The sequence below is a fragment of the Rhinopithecus bieti genome, unplaced genomic scaffold (genome assembly GCF_001698545.2).
Source record: "Rhinopithecus bieti isolate Rb0 unplaced genomic scaffold, ASM169854v2 scaffold_19723, whole genome shotgun sequence".
NCBI lineage: Eukaryota > Metazoa > Chordata > Mammalia > Primates > Cercopithecidae > Rhinopithecus > Rhinopithecus bieti.
The window spans coordinates 1,532,052-1,548,542 of record NW_016809579.1 but is presented as its reverse complement, the minus strand read 5'-3'; the positions used below and the strand labels follow the sequence as shown (position 1 = coordinate 1,548,542).

At 47.8% G+C, this 16,491-nt stretch overlaps 1 pseudogene and 2 gene segments (V, D, J or C); all 3 read left to right on the top strand.

Annotated features, from left to right (window-relative positions):
- Nucleotides 1-945: 945 nt before the first annotated feature.
- On the top strand, nucleotides 946-3,919 carry LOC108540643 (Ig lambda chain V-I region BL2-like; annotated as a pseudogene). The gene is made up of 3 exons (XR_001888716.1): nucleotides 946-1,052; nucleotides 1,162-1,528; nucleotides 3,700-3,919. The product of XR_001888716.1 is annotated as an Ig lambda chain V-I region BL2-like (transcript).
- A 2,548-nt stretch (nucleotides 3,920-6,467) lies between these two features.
- Nucleotides 6,468-8,839, top strand: LOC108540641 (Ig lambda chain V-I region BL2-like). The segment is given in 3 exon segments: nucleotides 6,468-6,583; nucleotides 6,694-7,061; nucleotides 8,723-8,839. Coding segments are annotated over 3 exon segments (516 nt in total).
- A 2,753-nt stretch (nucleotides 8,840-11,592) lies between these two features.
- The window catches only part of LOC108540636 (Ig lambda chain V-I region BL2-like), a 574,188-nt gene continuing 569,289 nt past the window's right edge, over nucleotides 11,593-16,491 (top strand). Inside the window, 2 exon segments of the V gene segment in view lie at nucleotides 11,593-11,707; nucleotides 11,818-12,123. Coding sequence covers nucleotides 11,662-11,707; nucleotides 11,818-12,123 — 352 coding nt within the window.

The window sequence follows — 16,491 nt, the reverse complement described above, 5'->3', positions numbered from 1 at the left end:
TACAGACTCTGGTCAAAACAAGTTAGAGTTTTAATTCTTCCCATCTTCAAATACTGAGCATATTTGCTTTTTTGCTCTTAAGCGAAACACTGCAAAGTCATTTGCCAGGATCTCCTGCAGACTGGCATTGAGTGATGGAGAACAGACTCCTGGGTGAGATCCCTGGTCACAGAACCCAGATGACTGTGACTGCAAGTGTGGAAAAGTAGATAGGGAACAAACATTTACCAGCATAACCCTCTGAGAATGTGTCCCGGCCATCCTAGAGGGAAGAGCTGCTGACTACCCAGCACTGCAGAATCCACAGAGGAAGGAGAGCTCTGGCCACCAGGGAGGAGTGACACGAGAGCAGAGGACCCGGTGACCCCACAGGTGAGGAAATGAGTCCATGGGGCTGGTCAGGGCTCTCGATTTCATTCTGACATAAGAGGACTTTGTGTAGTCACCACCTGAGTCCTATACAGTGAATAACCTGGGGGCCATGGACAGATTCACCCATGAGGAACCCAGTAGAATTTGAAGTCTGCCCTGAAGTCACGAAAAAAAGACTCAGGGAGCTGCCTGACCTGGACCTGATGGAGAGGGCCATGGACAGAACAACAGGGAGGGAGGGGTGTCTCTGAGAGGCTCTAGTCACCTTGTCATACAATGGTGGTGTACAATGTCGCACAATGAACACGAGGCGGGGCCAGCGTACCATTCCTGAGAAGACTGGGCGTGATGAGAGCAGGACCAACCACCTGTCCTGCTTGGTACCCTATGCTTAGGGCTCATAGATGTGAACTCTCCACCCCCTGGGACCACACGGCCCCACCCCTGCCACTCCCTGACATCCTCAGGCAGAGGAGCTTGACCCAGGGCCCAGGGTGGGATCAGAAAGCTGGAGGGTCTGATTTGCATGGATGGACCCTCCTTCTCTCAGAGTATAAAGAGGGGCAGGGAGAGATCTGGGGAAGCTATGCTTCAGCTGTGAGCACAGAAGGCAGGACTCGGGACAATCTTCATCATGACCTGGTCCCCTCTCCTCTTCACCCTTCTCATTCACTGCACAGGTGCCCAGACACAGGGTCGGGGGAGGGGTCCTGGAAGCCCATGAGGCCCTGCTTTCTCCTTCTCTCTCTAGACCAAGAATCACCATGTCTGTGTCTCTCTTGCTTCCAGGGTCCTGGGCCCAATCTGTGCTGACGCAGCCGCCCTCAGTGTCTCCGGACCCAGGGCAGAAGGTCACCATCTCCTGCTCTGGAAGCAGCTCCAACATCGGGAGAAGTTATGTATCCTGGTACCAGCAGCTCCCAGGAATAGCCCCCAAACTCCTCATCTATGAAAGTAATAAGCGACCCTCAGGGATTTCTGACCGATTCTCTGGCTCCAAGTCTGGCACTTCAGCCTCCCTGGGCATCACTGGGCTCCAGACTGGAGATGAGGCTGATTATTACTGCTCAGCATGGATAACAGCCTGAGTGCTTACACGGTGCTCCAGGCCAATGGGGAACTGAGACAAGAACCCCCTTCCTCCTCTGCCAGGAGGGTGAGTGCTTGCAGCTGCTGCTGCTCACGCCTGACCTGTAGCTTCTGCTGCTGCAGCTCCTCCATGGGCCTAGAGATAGCCATGGCCATGCCTAGGAGTGGAGGCTCCCCCACTTTTGTCCTCAGAGTCAGGGACAGGGACCCCAAGAAACAGAATATCCTTTTCCCGCAGCTTGGGACACAGGGTCTCTGTACTGATATCGTGGGCCAAGGTGGCAGGTTCAGCTGTGTCTTCACAGACCTCCCTGTACCTGCCCATGGTGGGGGGAGGGGTGATGAGGTGTGGGCCTTTGAGCTTCACTAGAGACCTGAGGGTGTAGAGGTGCTCCGCAAGACCTGGACTCCTTTCGTCACCCTCCTCCCATCACTCTGATCACTATAGCTATGGCCAGGTGAAGGCTTAGGGCTACCTGAGGACCTTGTTCAGTGCAGGGCCTCCATCCCAGGCATTGTTTCCAAACTCTGTAAGGGCTGTCTCTGAATCTGTAGAAAACATTTATTTCTATGTGCCCAGGACAGGGTTAGAGGGCACCCACCCCACCCCTTGCAAATTGCTCCTCACCTCTCAGTGCCACAATGAGGAGAAGAAACAGTTAGAAATCAGGAATCTACTCCGGGCTCCCCTCTCTTCTCTCTCCCAGCCACCCCCTGGCTTCCTCCTTCCACAGAAAAAAAGAGGAGACAGCCACAGAGGACATGGGGAGGTGCAGACATTATACTAGGCAGCAGCGCAAGCCAGTCCTTCAGATGATGGAGGGAGGTGGTGGACGTGTCTGGAACCAGAAAATAGTGAGGGCACTCTTGCCAAAGTGAGGAGGAGGGGCATAAACTGAGGCTCAGATGGTGGACCAGATCTCCTGAGCCATCTACTCATTTTTTCTTGTGTTCCAGTTTGGGGAAGAATATAATTTTTTAAAAGTCTGAAGAGGTTCCTCTCCTCAGATAAGAATTTGTTGAGGATTCTTGCCCACTCAGGCATTGAAGGGAGGCTGAGCCTCACTCTCAGGCCAATAGAATCGGGGGCTTTCAGGGAATTTGATTGTACTGAAGCTCCCAGACTGTGACATTTAAGACTATGCCCTCGGAGCAGAGCCCAGCACTGACACCAAAATGGATGAAGGCTGATAGATAATCCCAGAATATTCTAGCTGACACTGACTTGTGGAAAACAGAATCAAGTTAAAATATTGAGGTGATAAGGTGGCATCCCACAATGAGGAGAAGAGAGCTTGGGTGGGGGAGGGTAGAGGAGCCATTAGAGGGTTGGACAAGGAGGACACAGAATCTGAGGTAAGTTTGTGAGGAAAACTCCAGATGCTTCAGTGAAGATGGACAAGGAGGTAGGCAGTGTGAAGGCCGTGGGACCAGCTCTGGTCACCAGGAGAGAGTGGGCAGATTCAGCACCGGTATCTGGGGAGGAGGGACTGAAGCCTGGGTGAAGGGAGAGTGCAAGGCGGGCCTTAGGACCTGAGGGGGGCTCAGTGATCACACTGCTGGGGGGTCCTTCAAGCACAAGGGGGCTGCAGGAAGACTGGAGCTCATTGTCACAATGGAAACTTAGACAACAGCTCCCCAGCCTTGTTCAAAGGTATCACAGGCCTTTCTCCTCTCCACATGGCAATGGGAGGAAAACTTAACTCTGAGATATATGAGATGTTAGTTCTCCATAACCTCTCCTGTCCCCTGGCTGAATTCCTACTTGGAAACAAAATGACTCTCCAGTTTTACATATGACATCCTCACTACAAAAAAGTTCCCGAATGAGAAAGATCTGCCCTCCCTGACCCACTGGTGAGGAATCTCAGCCTGCAGGACCAACGGACTAAATCATTCATGCCATCTCCCATGACAGCGTCATGGTGACCAGGCAGCTTATCTTATGGGTTTCGGTCACACACTGACTGTCCCCAACATTGTGGCTGGGGACACTTACATGCTAAACTCATGGCTGGGAGATCTGGGGTCCAGATATGACAGGAAAAGGAAAAAGACCAGGAGCTCTGCCTAAGTAGCCTCACTGTGTGAATCACTGCACCCTCCAGCCTCATCTTCAGTTTGTGGTGGGTGTTGTCTTGTGAAAACTGACAGCTGGGCTGGGACACAAGCAGGAGAGTCTCTGACTCACAAATCTCCACCTTGGGCTCTCTGGCCCTTCTGATATTCTATTCACAGATCAATACTGGGCCAAGACACATCCATTCTCATCAAAGAGGCATTGACAGGAGAATCAGGTAACCTCAGGAGAGACAAGAAGCAGATAAACACCCTCCTGTTGGCCTCCTAAGCACAGAGGAGAAAAAAGAAAGGGAAATAAGTTCAAGAAGCCACACTAGAAGCCACTGATCACCATCACCGTGGCCCCTGTCATCCATCTGCCCCTCTTTCAAGTAAGGACCAGATTCACGGGACAGCATCTGGACCTACCCCTCTCCCCATGCACTCCTTAGGGTGCCTCCTTCTGCTCTCATCTCAAGGCGCTGCTTTGCCAGGCCAGCCGTGTCACTGCTGAGAGTCTCCCCTTGGTCCTGGTCACAGGGTCTGGGATCAGCAGCAACCTGGCTTTGATTCAGCTGTGACCCTGCCCCTTCAGGACACAAAGCCAACTATTAAAGGCATAATTGAACTCTCCTAGATTATTCAAACCTTAGATTCTCCTTCTTACTGTCCTTCTAGAAAGGGCCATCTCTATTTAAAAATTTCATGTTGTTTTCTCAGGTCTAGAGCTATTTGATTTCCAAAATTCTATACTCACTCTTCTGTTCTCATTCCCTGTCATGGCTCATTTTCCACTCAGCAGCTAATGATGCCAGCCATGTATCTACAGCCCATTGTCACAAAAAAGAGAGATGGGAGGGTTCCTTAGACAAATACAGGGTTAGGAAAGAAAAGTGTCATTACCTCTTAGGAATTACTCCAAGATCTCAGAAAATTAATTCCAGAGATTCAAGAATTTAATCCTCAGAAACGACAGCGTGAATACATTAGGTACTGAATGTTCTTGGTCTTCTCAATGAAGAACCTCTGAAAGGTCCAGAGTATATGTTTCAAAAAGTTAAGTGCATAACTTTCACAAAAATGTAGTATTAACTTAAGTCAACAATTTTAATTCATATATATATTTCTGAAAAAAAGCAGTATAATGGCAAAAGAAATGTAAAAAAGCCTTTTAAAAACACAGTGCTTATAGTCCACCAGGATAGCACCTGTGAAGCAAATTTTCTTGGCTGAAGATACACTTCTTTTAGAAAAATAGCAAGATAGTTGGAATTTGTCTTCTTGTCTCACAGCAATCTAAAAATTAACATGATTCCATTTATATGAAATATCTAGAAATATACGTGTACATGTGGACATTCCCATTGCATACCTCCCATCCAGGCTCTCTTAAACTGGAGTCTCCTCTTTTTCTGCCCATGTCCTCCCCTTCTCCATGCCTCTCCTGCTTACGTGGCTCCTCCCTGCCTTCCTCTCCAGTGGCCCCAGCAGATCAGGCCCAAGCAGTGAGCAAGCTCCTGGACTTGGGGAACAAAAGTGCATCTTCTTGGATTTCTGAGGACTTGCCCTGCCAGGGTGTCTTTCTCAATCACAATCACTCCTTCCTGGGAATCCAATTCTCCCAGATCCTGTTATTTATCTAATGTTATACATCTGTATCTACTTGGTGGACATCCCTACATCTTCACCTGAACCTCAGGAATCTTCAGGTCACGCCCACATTCCCTTCATTCTCCTGTACTCCCTTCTTCCTTCTTCCCCTGTGATCACACCTAGTCGAGCTCTCTTCTCAGACCCTGGAGTGCAGCAGGGACTTCTCTGGTCTCTGCCCCAGGGATTAAGGGGGTGGAAGATGGGACTCCAGTGCCCCTCCTATGCCTGTGTTTTCATCAGGGTTAGCTGCACAAGGTAGGGATTAGGCTGCCTAGATCAACATGGCATTTCTAACCCTGCGCTCTATGCTCAGCAAAAGATACGTGTTCAGTAACTATTTGAGAGAGACCTACCTTTTATCACATGGGCCACATTATGTTGGACCCAGGGTGGGGCTGAACTGGGAGAGGTAGCTGTGAACCTGCTCCTCACTCTGCCCTCACCCTAAGAACTGATGGGGCATCCACCAGGAAGAGCATTCCTGGGCAGGGAGGGGGTCATGGGCAGCCTTGTCCTGTATGTGAGGCACGGCTCAGCGCGGTCACAAGATCCAGATGACTATGACTGCAATTCTGGGGAAGTAGAGAATGAAAATTGACCAGAATAACCCTCTGGGAATGTGCCCTGGGCATCCTAGAGGGAAGAGCTTCCCTCCTACTCATTGCTGCAGGAGCCACAGAGGAAGGAGAGCTCTGGCCACCAGGGAGGAGCCACATGAGAGGACCAGGTGTCCCCACATGTGGGAAAGTAAGTCCATCAAAGTTGGTCACTGCTATGGGTTTGATTCTGTACTATGAGGACATTGTGTAGTCACCACCTGAGTCCTCTATAATAAACAGTGAGAGCGCTGCAGACAGATTCACTCGTGAGGAGCCCAGTAAAGTGGGAGAACTGCCCTGAGGTCACAGGGAGAAGATACAAGCACGTCCTGGCCTGGCCCTGAGCAGGGGCATTGGACAGAACAGCAGGGAGGCAGAGGTGTCTCTGGAGGTTTCTGGTCACCTTGTCTTATAATGGTTTGTCTTGATCTGGACACCAGGGGGCGCTTGGAGACCATTCCTGAGAAGAGTGGGGTGATCAGAGCAGAACCAGCCACCTGCGCTCCCTAATGTCCTCTGCTCAGGGCTCAAAACTGTGTCCTTTACACCCCTTGATACCACAAAGCCCCACCCCTGCCATCCCCTGACATCCTCAGGGCATAGGGGCCTGACCCAGGGCCCAGGGTGGAATTAGAAAGCTGGGGGTCTGATTTGCATGGATGGACCCTCCCACTCTCAGAGTATGAAGAGGGGCAGGGAGAGATTTGGGGAAGCTCTACTTCAGCTGTGGGCACAGGAGGCAGCACTCAGGACAGTCTCCAGCATGGCCTGGTCTCCTCTCCTCCTCACCCTTCTCATTCACTGCACAGGTGACTGGATACAGGTCCAGGGGAGGGGCCCTGGGAAGTCCATGAATGATTGGTTTCTCCTCTTGTCTCTAGAAGCAGAATCATGATTCCTGTGTCTCTCCCACTTCCAGGCTCCTGGGCCCAGTCTGTGCTGACACAGCCGCCCTCAGTGTCTGGGGCGCCCGGGCAGAAGGTCACCATCTCCTGCACTGGGAGCAGCTCCAACATTGGAGGTTATTATGTACAGTGGTACCAGCAGCTCCCAGGAACGGCCCCCAAACTCCTCATCTATCAAGATAATAAGCGACCCTCAGGGGTTTCTGACCGATTCTCTGGCTCCAAGTCTGGTACCTCAGCCTCCCTGGCCATCACTGGGCTCCAGTCTGAGGATGAGGCTGATTATTACTGCGGAACATGGGATAGCAGTCTGAATGGTCCCACAGTGCTCCAGGCCAATAGGGAACTGAGACAAGAACGCCCTTCCTCCTCTTCCAGGAGGGTGAGTGCCTGCAGCTGCTGCTCATGCCTGACCTGTAGCTTCTGCTGCTGCAGCTTCCCCCATGGGCCTAGGGGGAGCCAGGGCCCTGCCTAGGAGTGGAGGCTCCCACACTTTTGTCCTCACAGTTAGGATCAGGGCCTCCAGGAAACAGAATATCCAGCTCCTGCAGCTTGGGGCACAGGGTCTCTGCACTGAAATCCTGAGCTGAGGTGGCAGATCCAGCTGTGTCTTCACAGACCTTCCTGTGCCTACCCATGGTGTGAGGAGGGGGTGAGGAGGTGTGGGCCTTTGAGCTTTACTAGAGGCCTGAGGGAGCAGAGGTGCTCCCCAAGACCTTGACTCCTTCCCTCACCCTCCACCCATCATTCTCCTCACTGTAGCTATGGCCAGGTGAGGGCTCAGGGATACTTGAGGACCTTGCTCAGCCCAGGACATCAGATAAGAATACTTAGAAAACTATTGCCCACTCAGGCTTTGAGGGGAGGCTGAGCCTCACTCTCAGGCCAAAAGAATTGGGGGATTTCAAGGGAATTTGATTGTACTGAAGTTCCCAGACTCTGCCATCTAAGACTTACGCCCTCTTAGCAGAGCCCAGCACTGACACCAAAATGGATCAAGGCTAATAGATAAGCCTAGAATATTCTAGCGGACACCGACTTGTGGAAAAGACAAGTAAAAATATGGATGCAATAAGATGGCATCGTACAGTGAGGAGGTGAGAGCTTGGGTGGGGGAGGGTAGAGGAGTCATTAGAGGGTTGGACAAGGAGGACACAGGATCTGAGGTAAGTTTTTGAGGACAATTCCAGATGTTTCAGAGAAGATGAACAAGGGGGTAGGAAGTACGAAGGCCATGGGACCAGATGGGGCCACGGGGAGAGAGTGGTCAGATTCAGCACCGGTGTCTGGGGAGGAGGGACTGAAGCCTGGGGGAGGGGAGAGCGCAAGGCGGGCCTTAGGACCCGAGTGGGGCACAGTGATCACACTGCTGAGGGGTCCTTCAAGCACAAGGGGGCTGCAGGAAGGCTGGAGGTCATTGTCACAATGAAAACTTAGACAACAGCTTCCCAGCCTTGTTCAAAATCATCACAGGCCTTTCTCCTCTCCACATGGCAACAGGCAGAGGAAAACTTATCTCTGAGATATGTAAGATGTTAGTTCTCCATAACCTCTCCTGTCCCCTGGCTGAATTCCTATTTGGATACAAAATGACTCTCCAGTTTTATGCACGACATCTTCACTTTTTAGTTCCAGAATGAGAAAGATCTCTCCTCCCTGACCCACTGGTGAGGAATCTCAGCCTTCAAGACAACCGGACTAAATCATTCATGCCATCTCCCATGACAGCATCATGGTGACCAGGGAGACTATCTGACCAGCCACAAACTGCCTGTCCCTAACATTGCAGCTGGGGACACTTAATATGCTGAACCCATGGCTGGGAGATCTGGGGTCCAGACATGACAGGAAAAGGAAAAAGACCAGGAGCTCTGCCTAAGTAGCCCCACTGTGTGAATCACTGCACCCTCCACCCTCATCTTTAGTTCGTGATGGGTGTTGTCTTGTGAAAACTGACAGCTGGGCTGAGACACAGGGAAGAATGTCTCTGTCTCAAAAAACTCCATCTTGGGCTCTCTGACTTTTCTGATATTCTTTTCACAGATCAATTCCGGGCCAAGACACATCCATGCCCATCAAGGAGGCATTGATAGGGGAATCAGGAGAGACAAGAAGAAGATAAACACCCTCAGGTTGGCCTCCTAAGTTCAGAGGAGAAACAAAGGGGAAAGAAGCTCAGGAAGCCACACTAGATGTCACTGATCACCATCACCTCAGCACCGGTCCTCCATCCATCCCTCTTTCAAGAGAGGACCAGACTCGGGGACAGCACCTGCACCTCCCCCTCTGTCCCCGCACTGCATAGGGAGCCTCCTTCTGCTCTCATCTCAAAGCGGCTGCTCCATGAGGTCACCTTTGTCACTGCCGAGAGTCTTCCCCTGGTCCTGGTCCCAGGGTCTGGGGTCAACGGCAACCTGGCGTTGACTCAGCTGTGACCCTGCCCCTTCAAGACACAAAGCCGATTAAACTATTAAAGTCATAACTGAACTTCCTAGTTTACCCAAACTTTAGATTCTCCTTCTCAGTGTCCTTCTAGGAAGTGCTGTCTATACCAAATAATAACATGTTATTTCCTCAGGTCTACAGCCATTTGATTTCCAAAATTCTATACTTACACTTATGTTCTCATTTCCTGTCATGGCTCATTTTCCACTCAGCAGCTAATGATGCCAACCATGTATCTATGGCCCATGGTCACAAAAAAGAGAGATGGGAGTGTTCTTAAATAAATAGAGGGTTAGCAAAGAAAAGTTTCATTACCTCTTAGGAGTTACTCCAAGATCTAAGAAAATTAATTCCAGAGATTCAAGAGTTTACTAGGAAGCTGAGGCAGGAGAATGGCGTAAACCCAGGAGGCGGAGCTTGCAGTGAGCTGAGATCCGGCCACTGCACTCCAGCCTGGGTGACAGAGCAAGACTCCATCTCAAAAAAAAAAAAGAAAGAGTTTACTCCTCAGAAACAACAGCGTGAATACATTAGGTAGTGAATGTTCTTGGTCTTCTCAACGAATAACCTCTGAAAGGTCCAGAGTATATGTGTCAAAAAGTTAAGTGCATAACTTTCACAAGAATGTAGTATTAACTTATGTCAACAATTTTAATTCATATATATATTTCTGAAAAAAAAAAAGCAGTATGATGGTAAAAGAAATGTAAAAAAGCCTTTTAAAAACACAGTGCTTATAGTCCACCAGGATAGCACCTGTGAAGCAAATTTTCTTTGCTGAAGATGCACTGTCTTTTAGAATAATAGCAAGATAGTTTGAATTTGTCTTCTTCTCTCACAGCAATCTAAAAATTAACATGATCCCATTTATATGAACTATCTAGAAATATACCTGTACATGTGGACATTCCCATCGCACCCCCCCCATCCAGGCTCTCCCAACGTGGAGTCTCCTCTTTTTCTGCCCATGTTCTCCCCATCTCCATGACTCTCCTACTGACACGTGGCTCCTCCCTGCCTTCCTCTCCAGTAGCCCCAGCAGATCAGGCCCATCCAGTGAACAAGCTCCTGGACTTGGGGAACAAAAGTGCATCTTCTTGGATTTCTGAAGAATTGGCCTGCCAGGGTGTCTTTCTCAATCACAATTGCTCTTTCCTGGGAACACACTTCTCCTAGATCCTGTTGTTTATCTGATGTTATTTACCTGTATCTACTTGGTGGACATCCCTACATCTTCACCTGAACCCCAGGAATCTTCAGGTCATGCCCATATGCCCTTGGTTCTCCTGTACTCCCTTCTTCCTTCTTCCCCTGTGATCCCACCAAGTCGAGGTCTCTTCTCAGACCCTGGAGTGCAGCAGGGACTTCTCTGGTCTCTGCCCCAGGGATTAAGGGGGTGGAATTGAGGACTCCTGTGCTCCTCCTATGCCTGTGTTTTCATCAGGGCAGCTGCACAAGGTAGGGATTAGGCTGCCTAGATCAACATGGCATTTCTAACCCTGCGCTCTATGCTCAGTAACTATTTGACAGAGACCTACCTCTTATCACATGGGCCACATTATACTGGACCCAGGGTGGGGCTGACCTGGGAGAGGTAGCTGTGGACCTGCTCCTCACTCTGCCCTCACCCTAAGAGCTGATGGGGCATCCATCAGGAAGAGCATTCCTGGGCAGGGAGGGGGTCATGGGCAGCCTTGTCCTGTGTGTGAGGCACGGCTCAGCCCAGTCACAAGATCCAGATGACTATGACTGCAATTCTGGGGAAGTAGAGAATGAAGATTGACCAGAATAACCCTCTGGGAATGTGCCCTGGGCATCCTAGAGGGAAGAGCTACCCTCCTACTCAGTGCTGCGGGATCCACAGAGGAAGGAGAGCTCTGGCCACCAGGGAGGAGCCACATGAGAGGACTAGGTGTCCCCACATGTGGGAAAGTGAATCCATCAAAGTTGGTCCCTGGTGTGGGTCTGAATCTGACGTATGAGGACATTGTGTTACCACCTGAGTACAATAAACAGTGAGAGCGCCACAGACAGATTCACTTGTGAGGAGCCCAGTAAAGTGGGAGAACTGCCCTGAGGTCACAGGGAGAAGTCACAAGCACCACCTGGCTTGGCCCTGAGAGGGGGCAGAGGACAGAACAGCAGGGAGGCAGCAGTGTCTCTGGAGGTTCTGGTCACCTTGTCATACAATGGTTTGTCTTGGTCTGGACACCAGGGGGCGCTTGGGGACCATTCCTGAGAAGAGTGGGGTGATCAGAGCAGAACCAGCCACCTGCGCTGTCTAGTGTCCTCTGCTCAGGGCTCACAGCTGCGTCTTCCCCACCCCCTGGGAACACACAACCCCACCTCTGCCACCCCCTGACATCCTCAGGCATAGAGGCCTGACCCAGGGCCCAGGGTGGGATTAGAAAGCTGGGGGCCTGATTTGCATGGATGGACCCTCCCACTCTCAGAGTATGAAGAGGGGCAGGGAGAGATTTGGGGAAGCTCTACTTCAGCTGTGGGCACAGGAGGCAGCACTCAGAACAGTCTCCAGCATGGCCTGGTCTCCTCTCCTCCTCACCCTTCTCATTCACTGCACAGGTGACTGGATACAGGTCCAGGGGAGGGGCCCTGGGAAGTCCATGAATGACTGGTTTCTCCTCTTGTCTCTAGAAGTAGAATCATGATTCCTGTGTCTCTCCCACTTCCAGGCTCCTGGGCCCAGTCTGTGCTGACACAGCCGCCCTCAGTGTCTGGGGCGCCCGGGCAGAAGGTCACCATCTCCTGCACTGGGAGCAGCTCCAACATTGGGGGTTATTATGTATCCTGGTACCAGCAGCTCCCAGGAACGGCCCCCAAACTCCTCATCTATCAAGATAATAAGCGACCCTCAGGGATTTCTGACCGATTCTCTGGCTCCAAGTCTGGTACCTCAGCCTCCCTGGCCATCACTGGGCTCCAGTCTGAGGATGAGGCTGATTATTACTGCCAGTCCTATGACAGCAGCCTGAGTGGTAACACAGTGCTCCAGGCCCGGAGGGAACTGAGACAAGAACCCACTTCCTCCTCTTCCAGGAGGGTGAGGGCACGGTAGCTGCTGTTTAGGCCTGGTATGTGGCTTCTGTGGCTGCTGCTTCCTTCATGGTCCCAGGGGCATCCAGAGCCCTGCCTGGGAGTGGAGGCTCCTCCTCCCCTTCTGTCCTCAGAGTCAGAAACAGGGAATCCAGGAAACAGAATGTCCCTCTCCCTTAACTTGGGACACAGGGTCTCTACACTGAAGTCCTGGGCTCAGGTGGCAGGTCCAGTTGTGTCATCTCAGACCCACCTCTGATGGGGAACCCATGTATTCATTATTCTCCTTCCCCCAATTCCAGGAGTTTCCGGGGCTGTGTCTTCCTCTCCCTGCTCCTCATTGTGAGTCCCTGTATTTCTTTTCTCTTGAGCCTATTGGTTTTCTTAACAAAACTCCTTTTATGAAGGAAAAATGCACATCTAGTTAACCAGCTGAATTTATAGCCTTAAATTAGGCCCATTTTGACATTTTTCTGGATCGTTGAAAATATCACCACCCCTGAGCTATACAACCTGTGACCAACCACAGCAGCTCTTCAGGACACTTTGTCTTCTCCTTCGCTTCCCGAATGCCTGCCTGGGCAGCCAGGAAACTGCCTTTGCCACTACTGTATGGTTTCCATTTTCTGAAACTCACTAGTGTTATCAAACACTATCTTCCCATTTGTTTGAGCTTCTTTCACTCTGCACGCTTCTTTTGAGATTCTCCCTGTTGTTGCTGAATTGCATCCCATTCTGCAGAGGACTCATTACAACCTTGGAGGGTCCTAGGACTTTTTTCTGATTCCGTTTATTTACTTATTTATTTTAATGTTTGAATTTGTTGTCCATCAAATCAAACTCTACGGGTGATGTTCCTCTAAGATGACAAGAGTCAGTGAGGGCTTGTCTGGATTCCTGCTTCTTCGTCTCTTGCCTCTGATTCTCTCTATAATGGGAGAGTTTCTCATCTTTTTTACGTTTTTATATTTATTATTTTATTTTGGCTTTTAAGGCTTTTAGTGTTTTTTAAATTTTTTATTTCAGTAGGTTTTTGGGGAACAGATGGTGTTTTGCTACATAAATAAGTTTTTTAGTGGTGATTTCTGGGATTTTGGTGCCCTCATCACCCAAGCAGGGAACACCACACCCAATGTGTAGTCTTTTATCCCTCACCCCATCCCACCCTTTCTCCTGAGTCCCCAAAGTCCATTGTGTCATTCTTATGTCTTTGTGTCCTCATAGCTTAGCTCCCATTTACGAGTGAAAACATATGATGTTTGCTTTTTCATTCCTGAGTTAATTCACTTACAATAATAGTCTCCAATTCCATCCAGGTTTCTGTTAATGCCATTATTTCATTCCTTTTTATGGCTGAGTAGTAGTGCACAGTATGTATGTCTGTGTATATATATATATCACATTTGCTTTATCCACTTGTTGATTGATGGGCATTTGGGTTGGTTCTATGTTTTTGCAATTGCAAATGTGCTGCTATAAACATGAGTGTTCAACTATCTTTTTCATGTAATGACTTCTTTTCCCCTTGGTAGATACCTAGTAGTGAGATTGTTGGATCAAATGGTAGATCTGCTTTTAGTTCTTTAATGAATCTCCACACTCTTTTCCATAGTGGTTGTACTAGTTTACATTCCCAGCAATAGTGTAAAAGTGTTCCCTTTTCACCACATCCATGCCAACATCAATTGTTTTAATTTTTTTTATTATGCCCATTCTTGAGGGAGTAAGGTGGTATTGCATTGTGGCTTTGATTTTCATTTCCCTAATCATTAGTGATCTTAAGCATTTTTTCCATATGCTTGTCAGCCATATCTTCTTTTGAGAATTGTCTATTCATGTCCTTTGCCCACTTTTTGATGGGATCATTTGTTTTTTTATTGCTGATTAGTTTGAGTTCTTTGCAGATTCTGGATATTAATACTTTATTAGATGTATAGATTGTGAAGATTTTCTTTCACTCTGTGGGTTGTCAGTTAACTCTGCTGATTGTTTATTTTGCTCTGCAGCAGCTATTTCATTTAATTCAGTCCCATCTATTTATCTTTGTTTTTAATGCATTTGATGTTGGATTCTTGGTTATAAAGTGTTTGCTTAAGCTAATGTCTAGAGGGTTTTTTTCAATGTTATCTTCTAGAATTTCTAAGGTTTCAGGTCTTAGATTTAAGTCTTTGACCAATCTTGTGTTAGTTTTGTATAAGATGAGAGATGAGGATCCATTTTCATTCTTCTACATGTGGCTTGCCTATTATCTCAGCACCATTTGTTGAATAGCATCTTCTTTTCCCACTGCATGTTTTTGTTTGCTTTGTCAAAGATCAGTTGGCTCTAACTATTTTGCTCCATTTCTGCATTCTCTATTCTGTTACATTTGTCTATGTGCCTATTTTTATACCAGTACCATGCTGTTTTGGTCATTATGGCTTTATAGTATAGTTTGAAGTCAGGTAATGTGATGCTTTCAGATTTGTTATTTTTGCATAGACTTGTTTCGGCTATGTGGGCTCTTTGTTGGTTCCATATGAATTTTAGTTCTATGAAGCTCTGTGAAGAATGATGGATGTATTCTGATGGAAATTGCATTAAACTTGTAGATTGTTTTGGCAGTATGGTCATTTTCACAATACTCATTCTATACATCTGTGAGCATAAAATGTATTTCCATTTGTGTCATCTGTGATTTCTTTCAGCAGTGTTGTTTTTTTTTTTTTTTTTTTTGGCAGCTATTGTAAAACGGGTTGAGTTCTTGCTTTGATTCTCAGCTTGGTTGCTGTTGTTCTATAGCACTGCTACTGATTTGTGTCCCTTAATTTTGTATGCAAAAACTTGCTGAATTATTTCACTAGTTCTAGAAGCTTTTAGGGTGAGTCTTCAGGGTTTTCTAGGCATACAATCATATTATCAGCAAACAGTGACAGTTTGACTTCCTTCTTATCAATTTGGATACCCCTGATTTCTTTCTCTTGTCTGATTGTTCTGGTTAAGACTTCCAGTACTATGCTGAATAAAAGTGGAGAAAGTGGGCATCTTTTTCTTGTTCCATTTCTCAGGGGAAATGCTTTTAACTTTCCTCCACTGAGTATAATGTTGACTGTGGGTTTGCCATAGAGGGCTTTTGTTGCCATAAGCTATGGTCCCTTCTATGCCGATTTTGCTGAGGGTTTGAATCATAAAGGATGCTGGATTTTGTCAGATGCCTTTTCTGCATCTATTGAGATAATCATGTGACTTTGGGTTTTAATTCTGTTTATGTGGTGTATCACATTTATCAACTTGTGGATGTTAAACCATCTCTGCATTTCTGGTATAAAAGCAACTTGATCATGGTGGATTGTCTTTATGACAGCTGTTGGATTTGGGTAGCTAGTGTTTTGTTGAGGATTTTTGCATCTAGGTTCATCAGGAATATTGGTCTGTAGTTTATTTTTCTGTGATGTCCTCCCTGGTTTTGGTATTAGAGTGATACTGGCTTCACAGAAAGATTTAGAAAGGATTCCCTTTTTCTCTATCTTGTTAAATAGTGTCAATAGGATTGGTACCAGTTCTTCTTTGAATATCTAATAGAATTCAGCTGTGAATCCATCTGGTCCTGAATTTTTTGCTGTTTGCAATTTTTTAAATTACCATTTCAATCTAGCGGCTTGTTATTGGTCTGTTTAGAGTTTCTACATCCTCCTGGTTTAACCTAATAGTGTTGTATATTTCCAGGAGTTCACCTATCTCCTTTAAGATTCTAGTTTATGTACATAAAGGAGTTCATAGTAGCCTTTAATAATCTTTTGTATTTCTGTGGTATCAATAATAATATCTCCCATTTCGTTTCTAATTGAGCTTATGTGGATCTTCTCTTTTCTTGGTTAATCTCGCTAATGGTCTGCCAATTTTATTTATCTTTTTTTTTTTTTTTTTTTTGGTTAATCTCCCTAATGGTCTGCCAATTTTTTTTTTTTTTTTTTTTTTTTTTTTTTTTTTTGAGACGGAGTCTCGCTCTGTCACCCAGGCTGGAGTGCTGTGGCCAGATCTCAGCCGGATCTCAGCTCACTGCAAGCTCCGCCTCCCGAGTTCACGCCATTCTCCTGCCTCAGCCTCCCGAGTAGCTGGGACTACAGGCGCCGCCACGTCGCCCGGCTAGCTTTTTGTAGTTTTTAGTAGAGACGGGGTTTCACCGTGTTAGCCAGGATGGTCTCTATCTCCTGACCTCGTGATCCGCCCGTCTCGGCCTCCCAAAGTGCTGGGATTACAGGCTTGAGCCACCGCCCCCAGCCTATTTATCTTTTCAAAGGACCAGCTTTTTGTTTCATTTATCTTTTGTATTT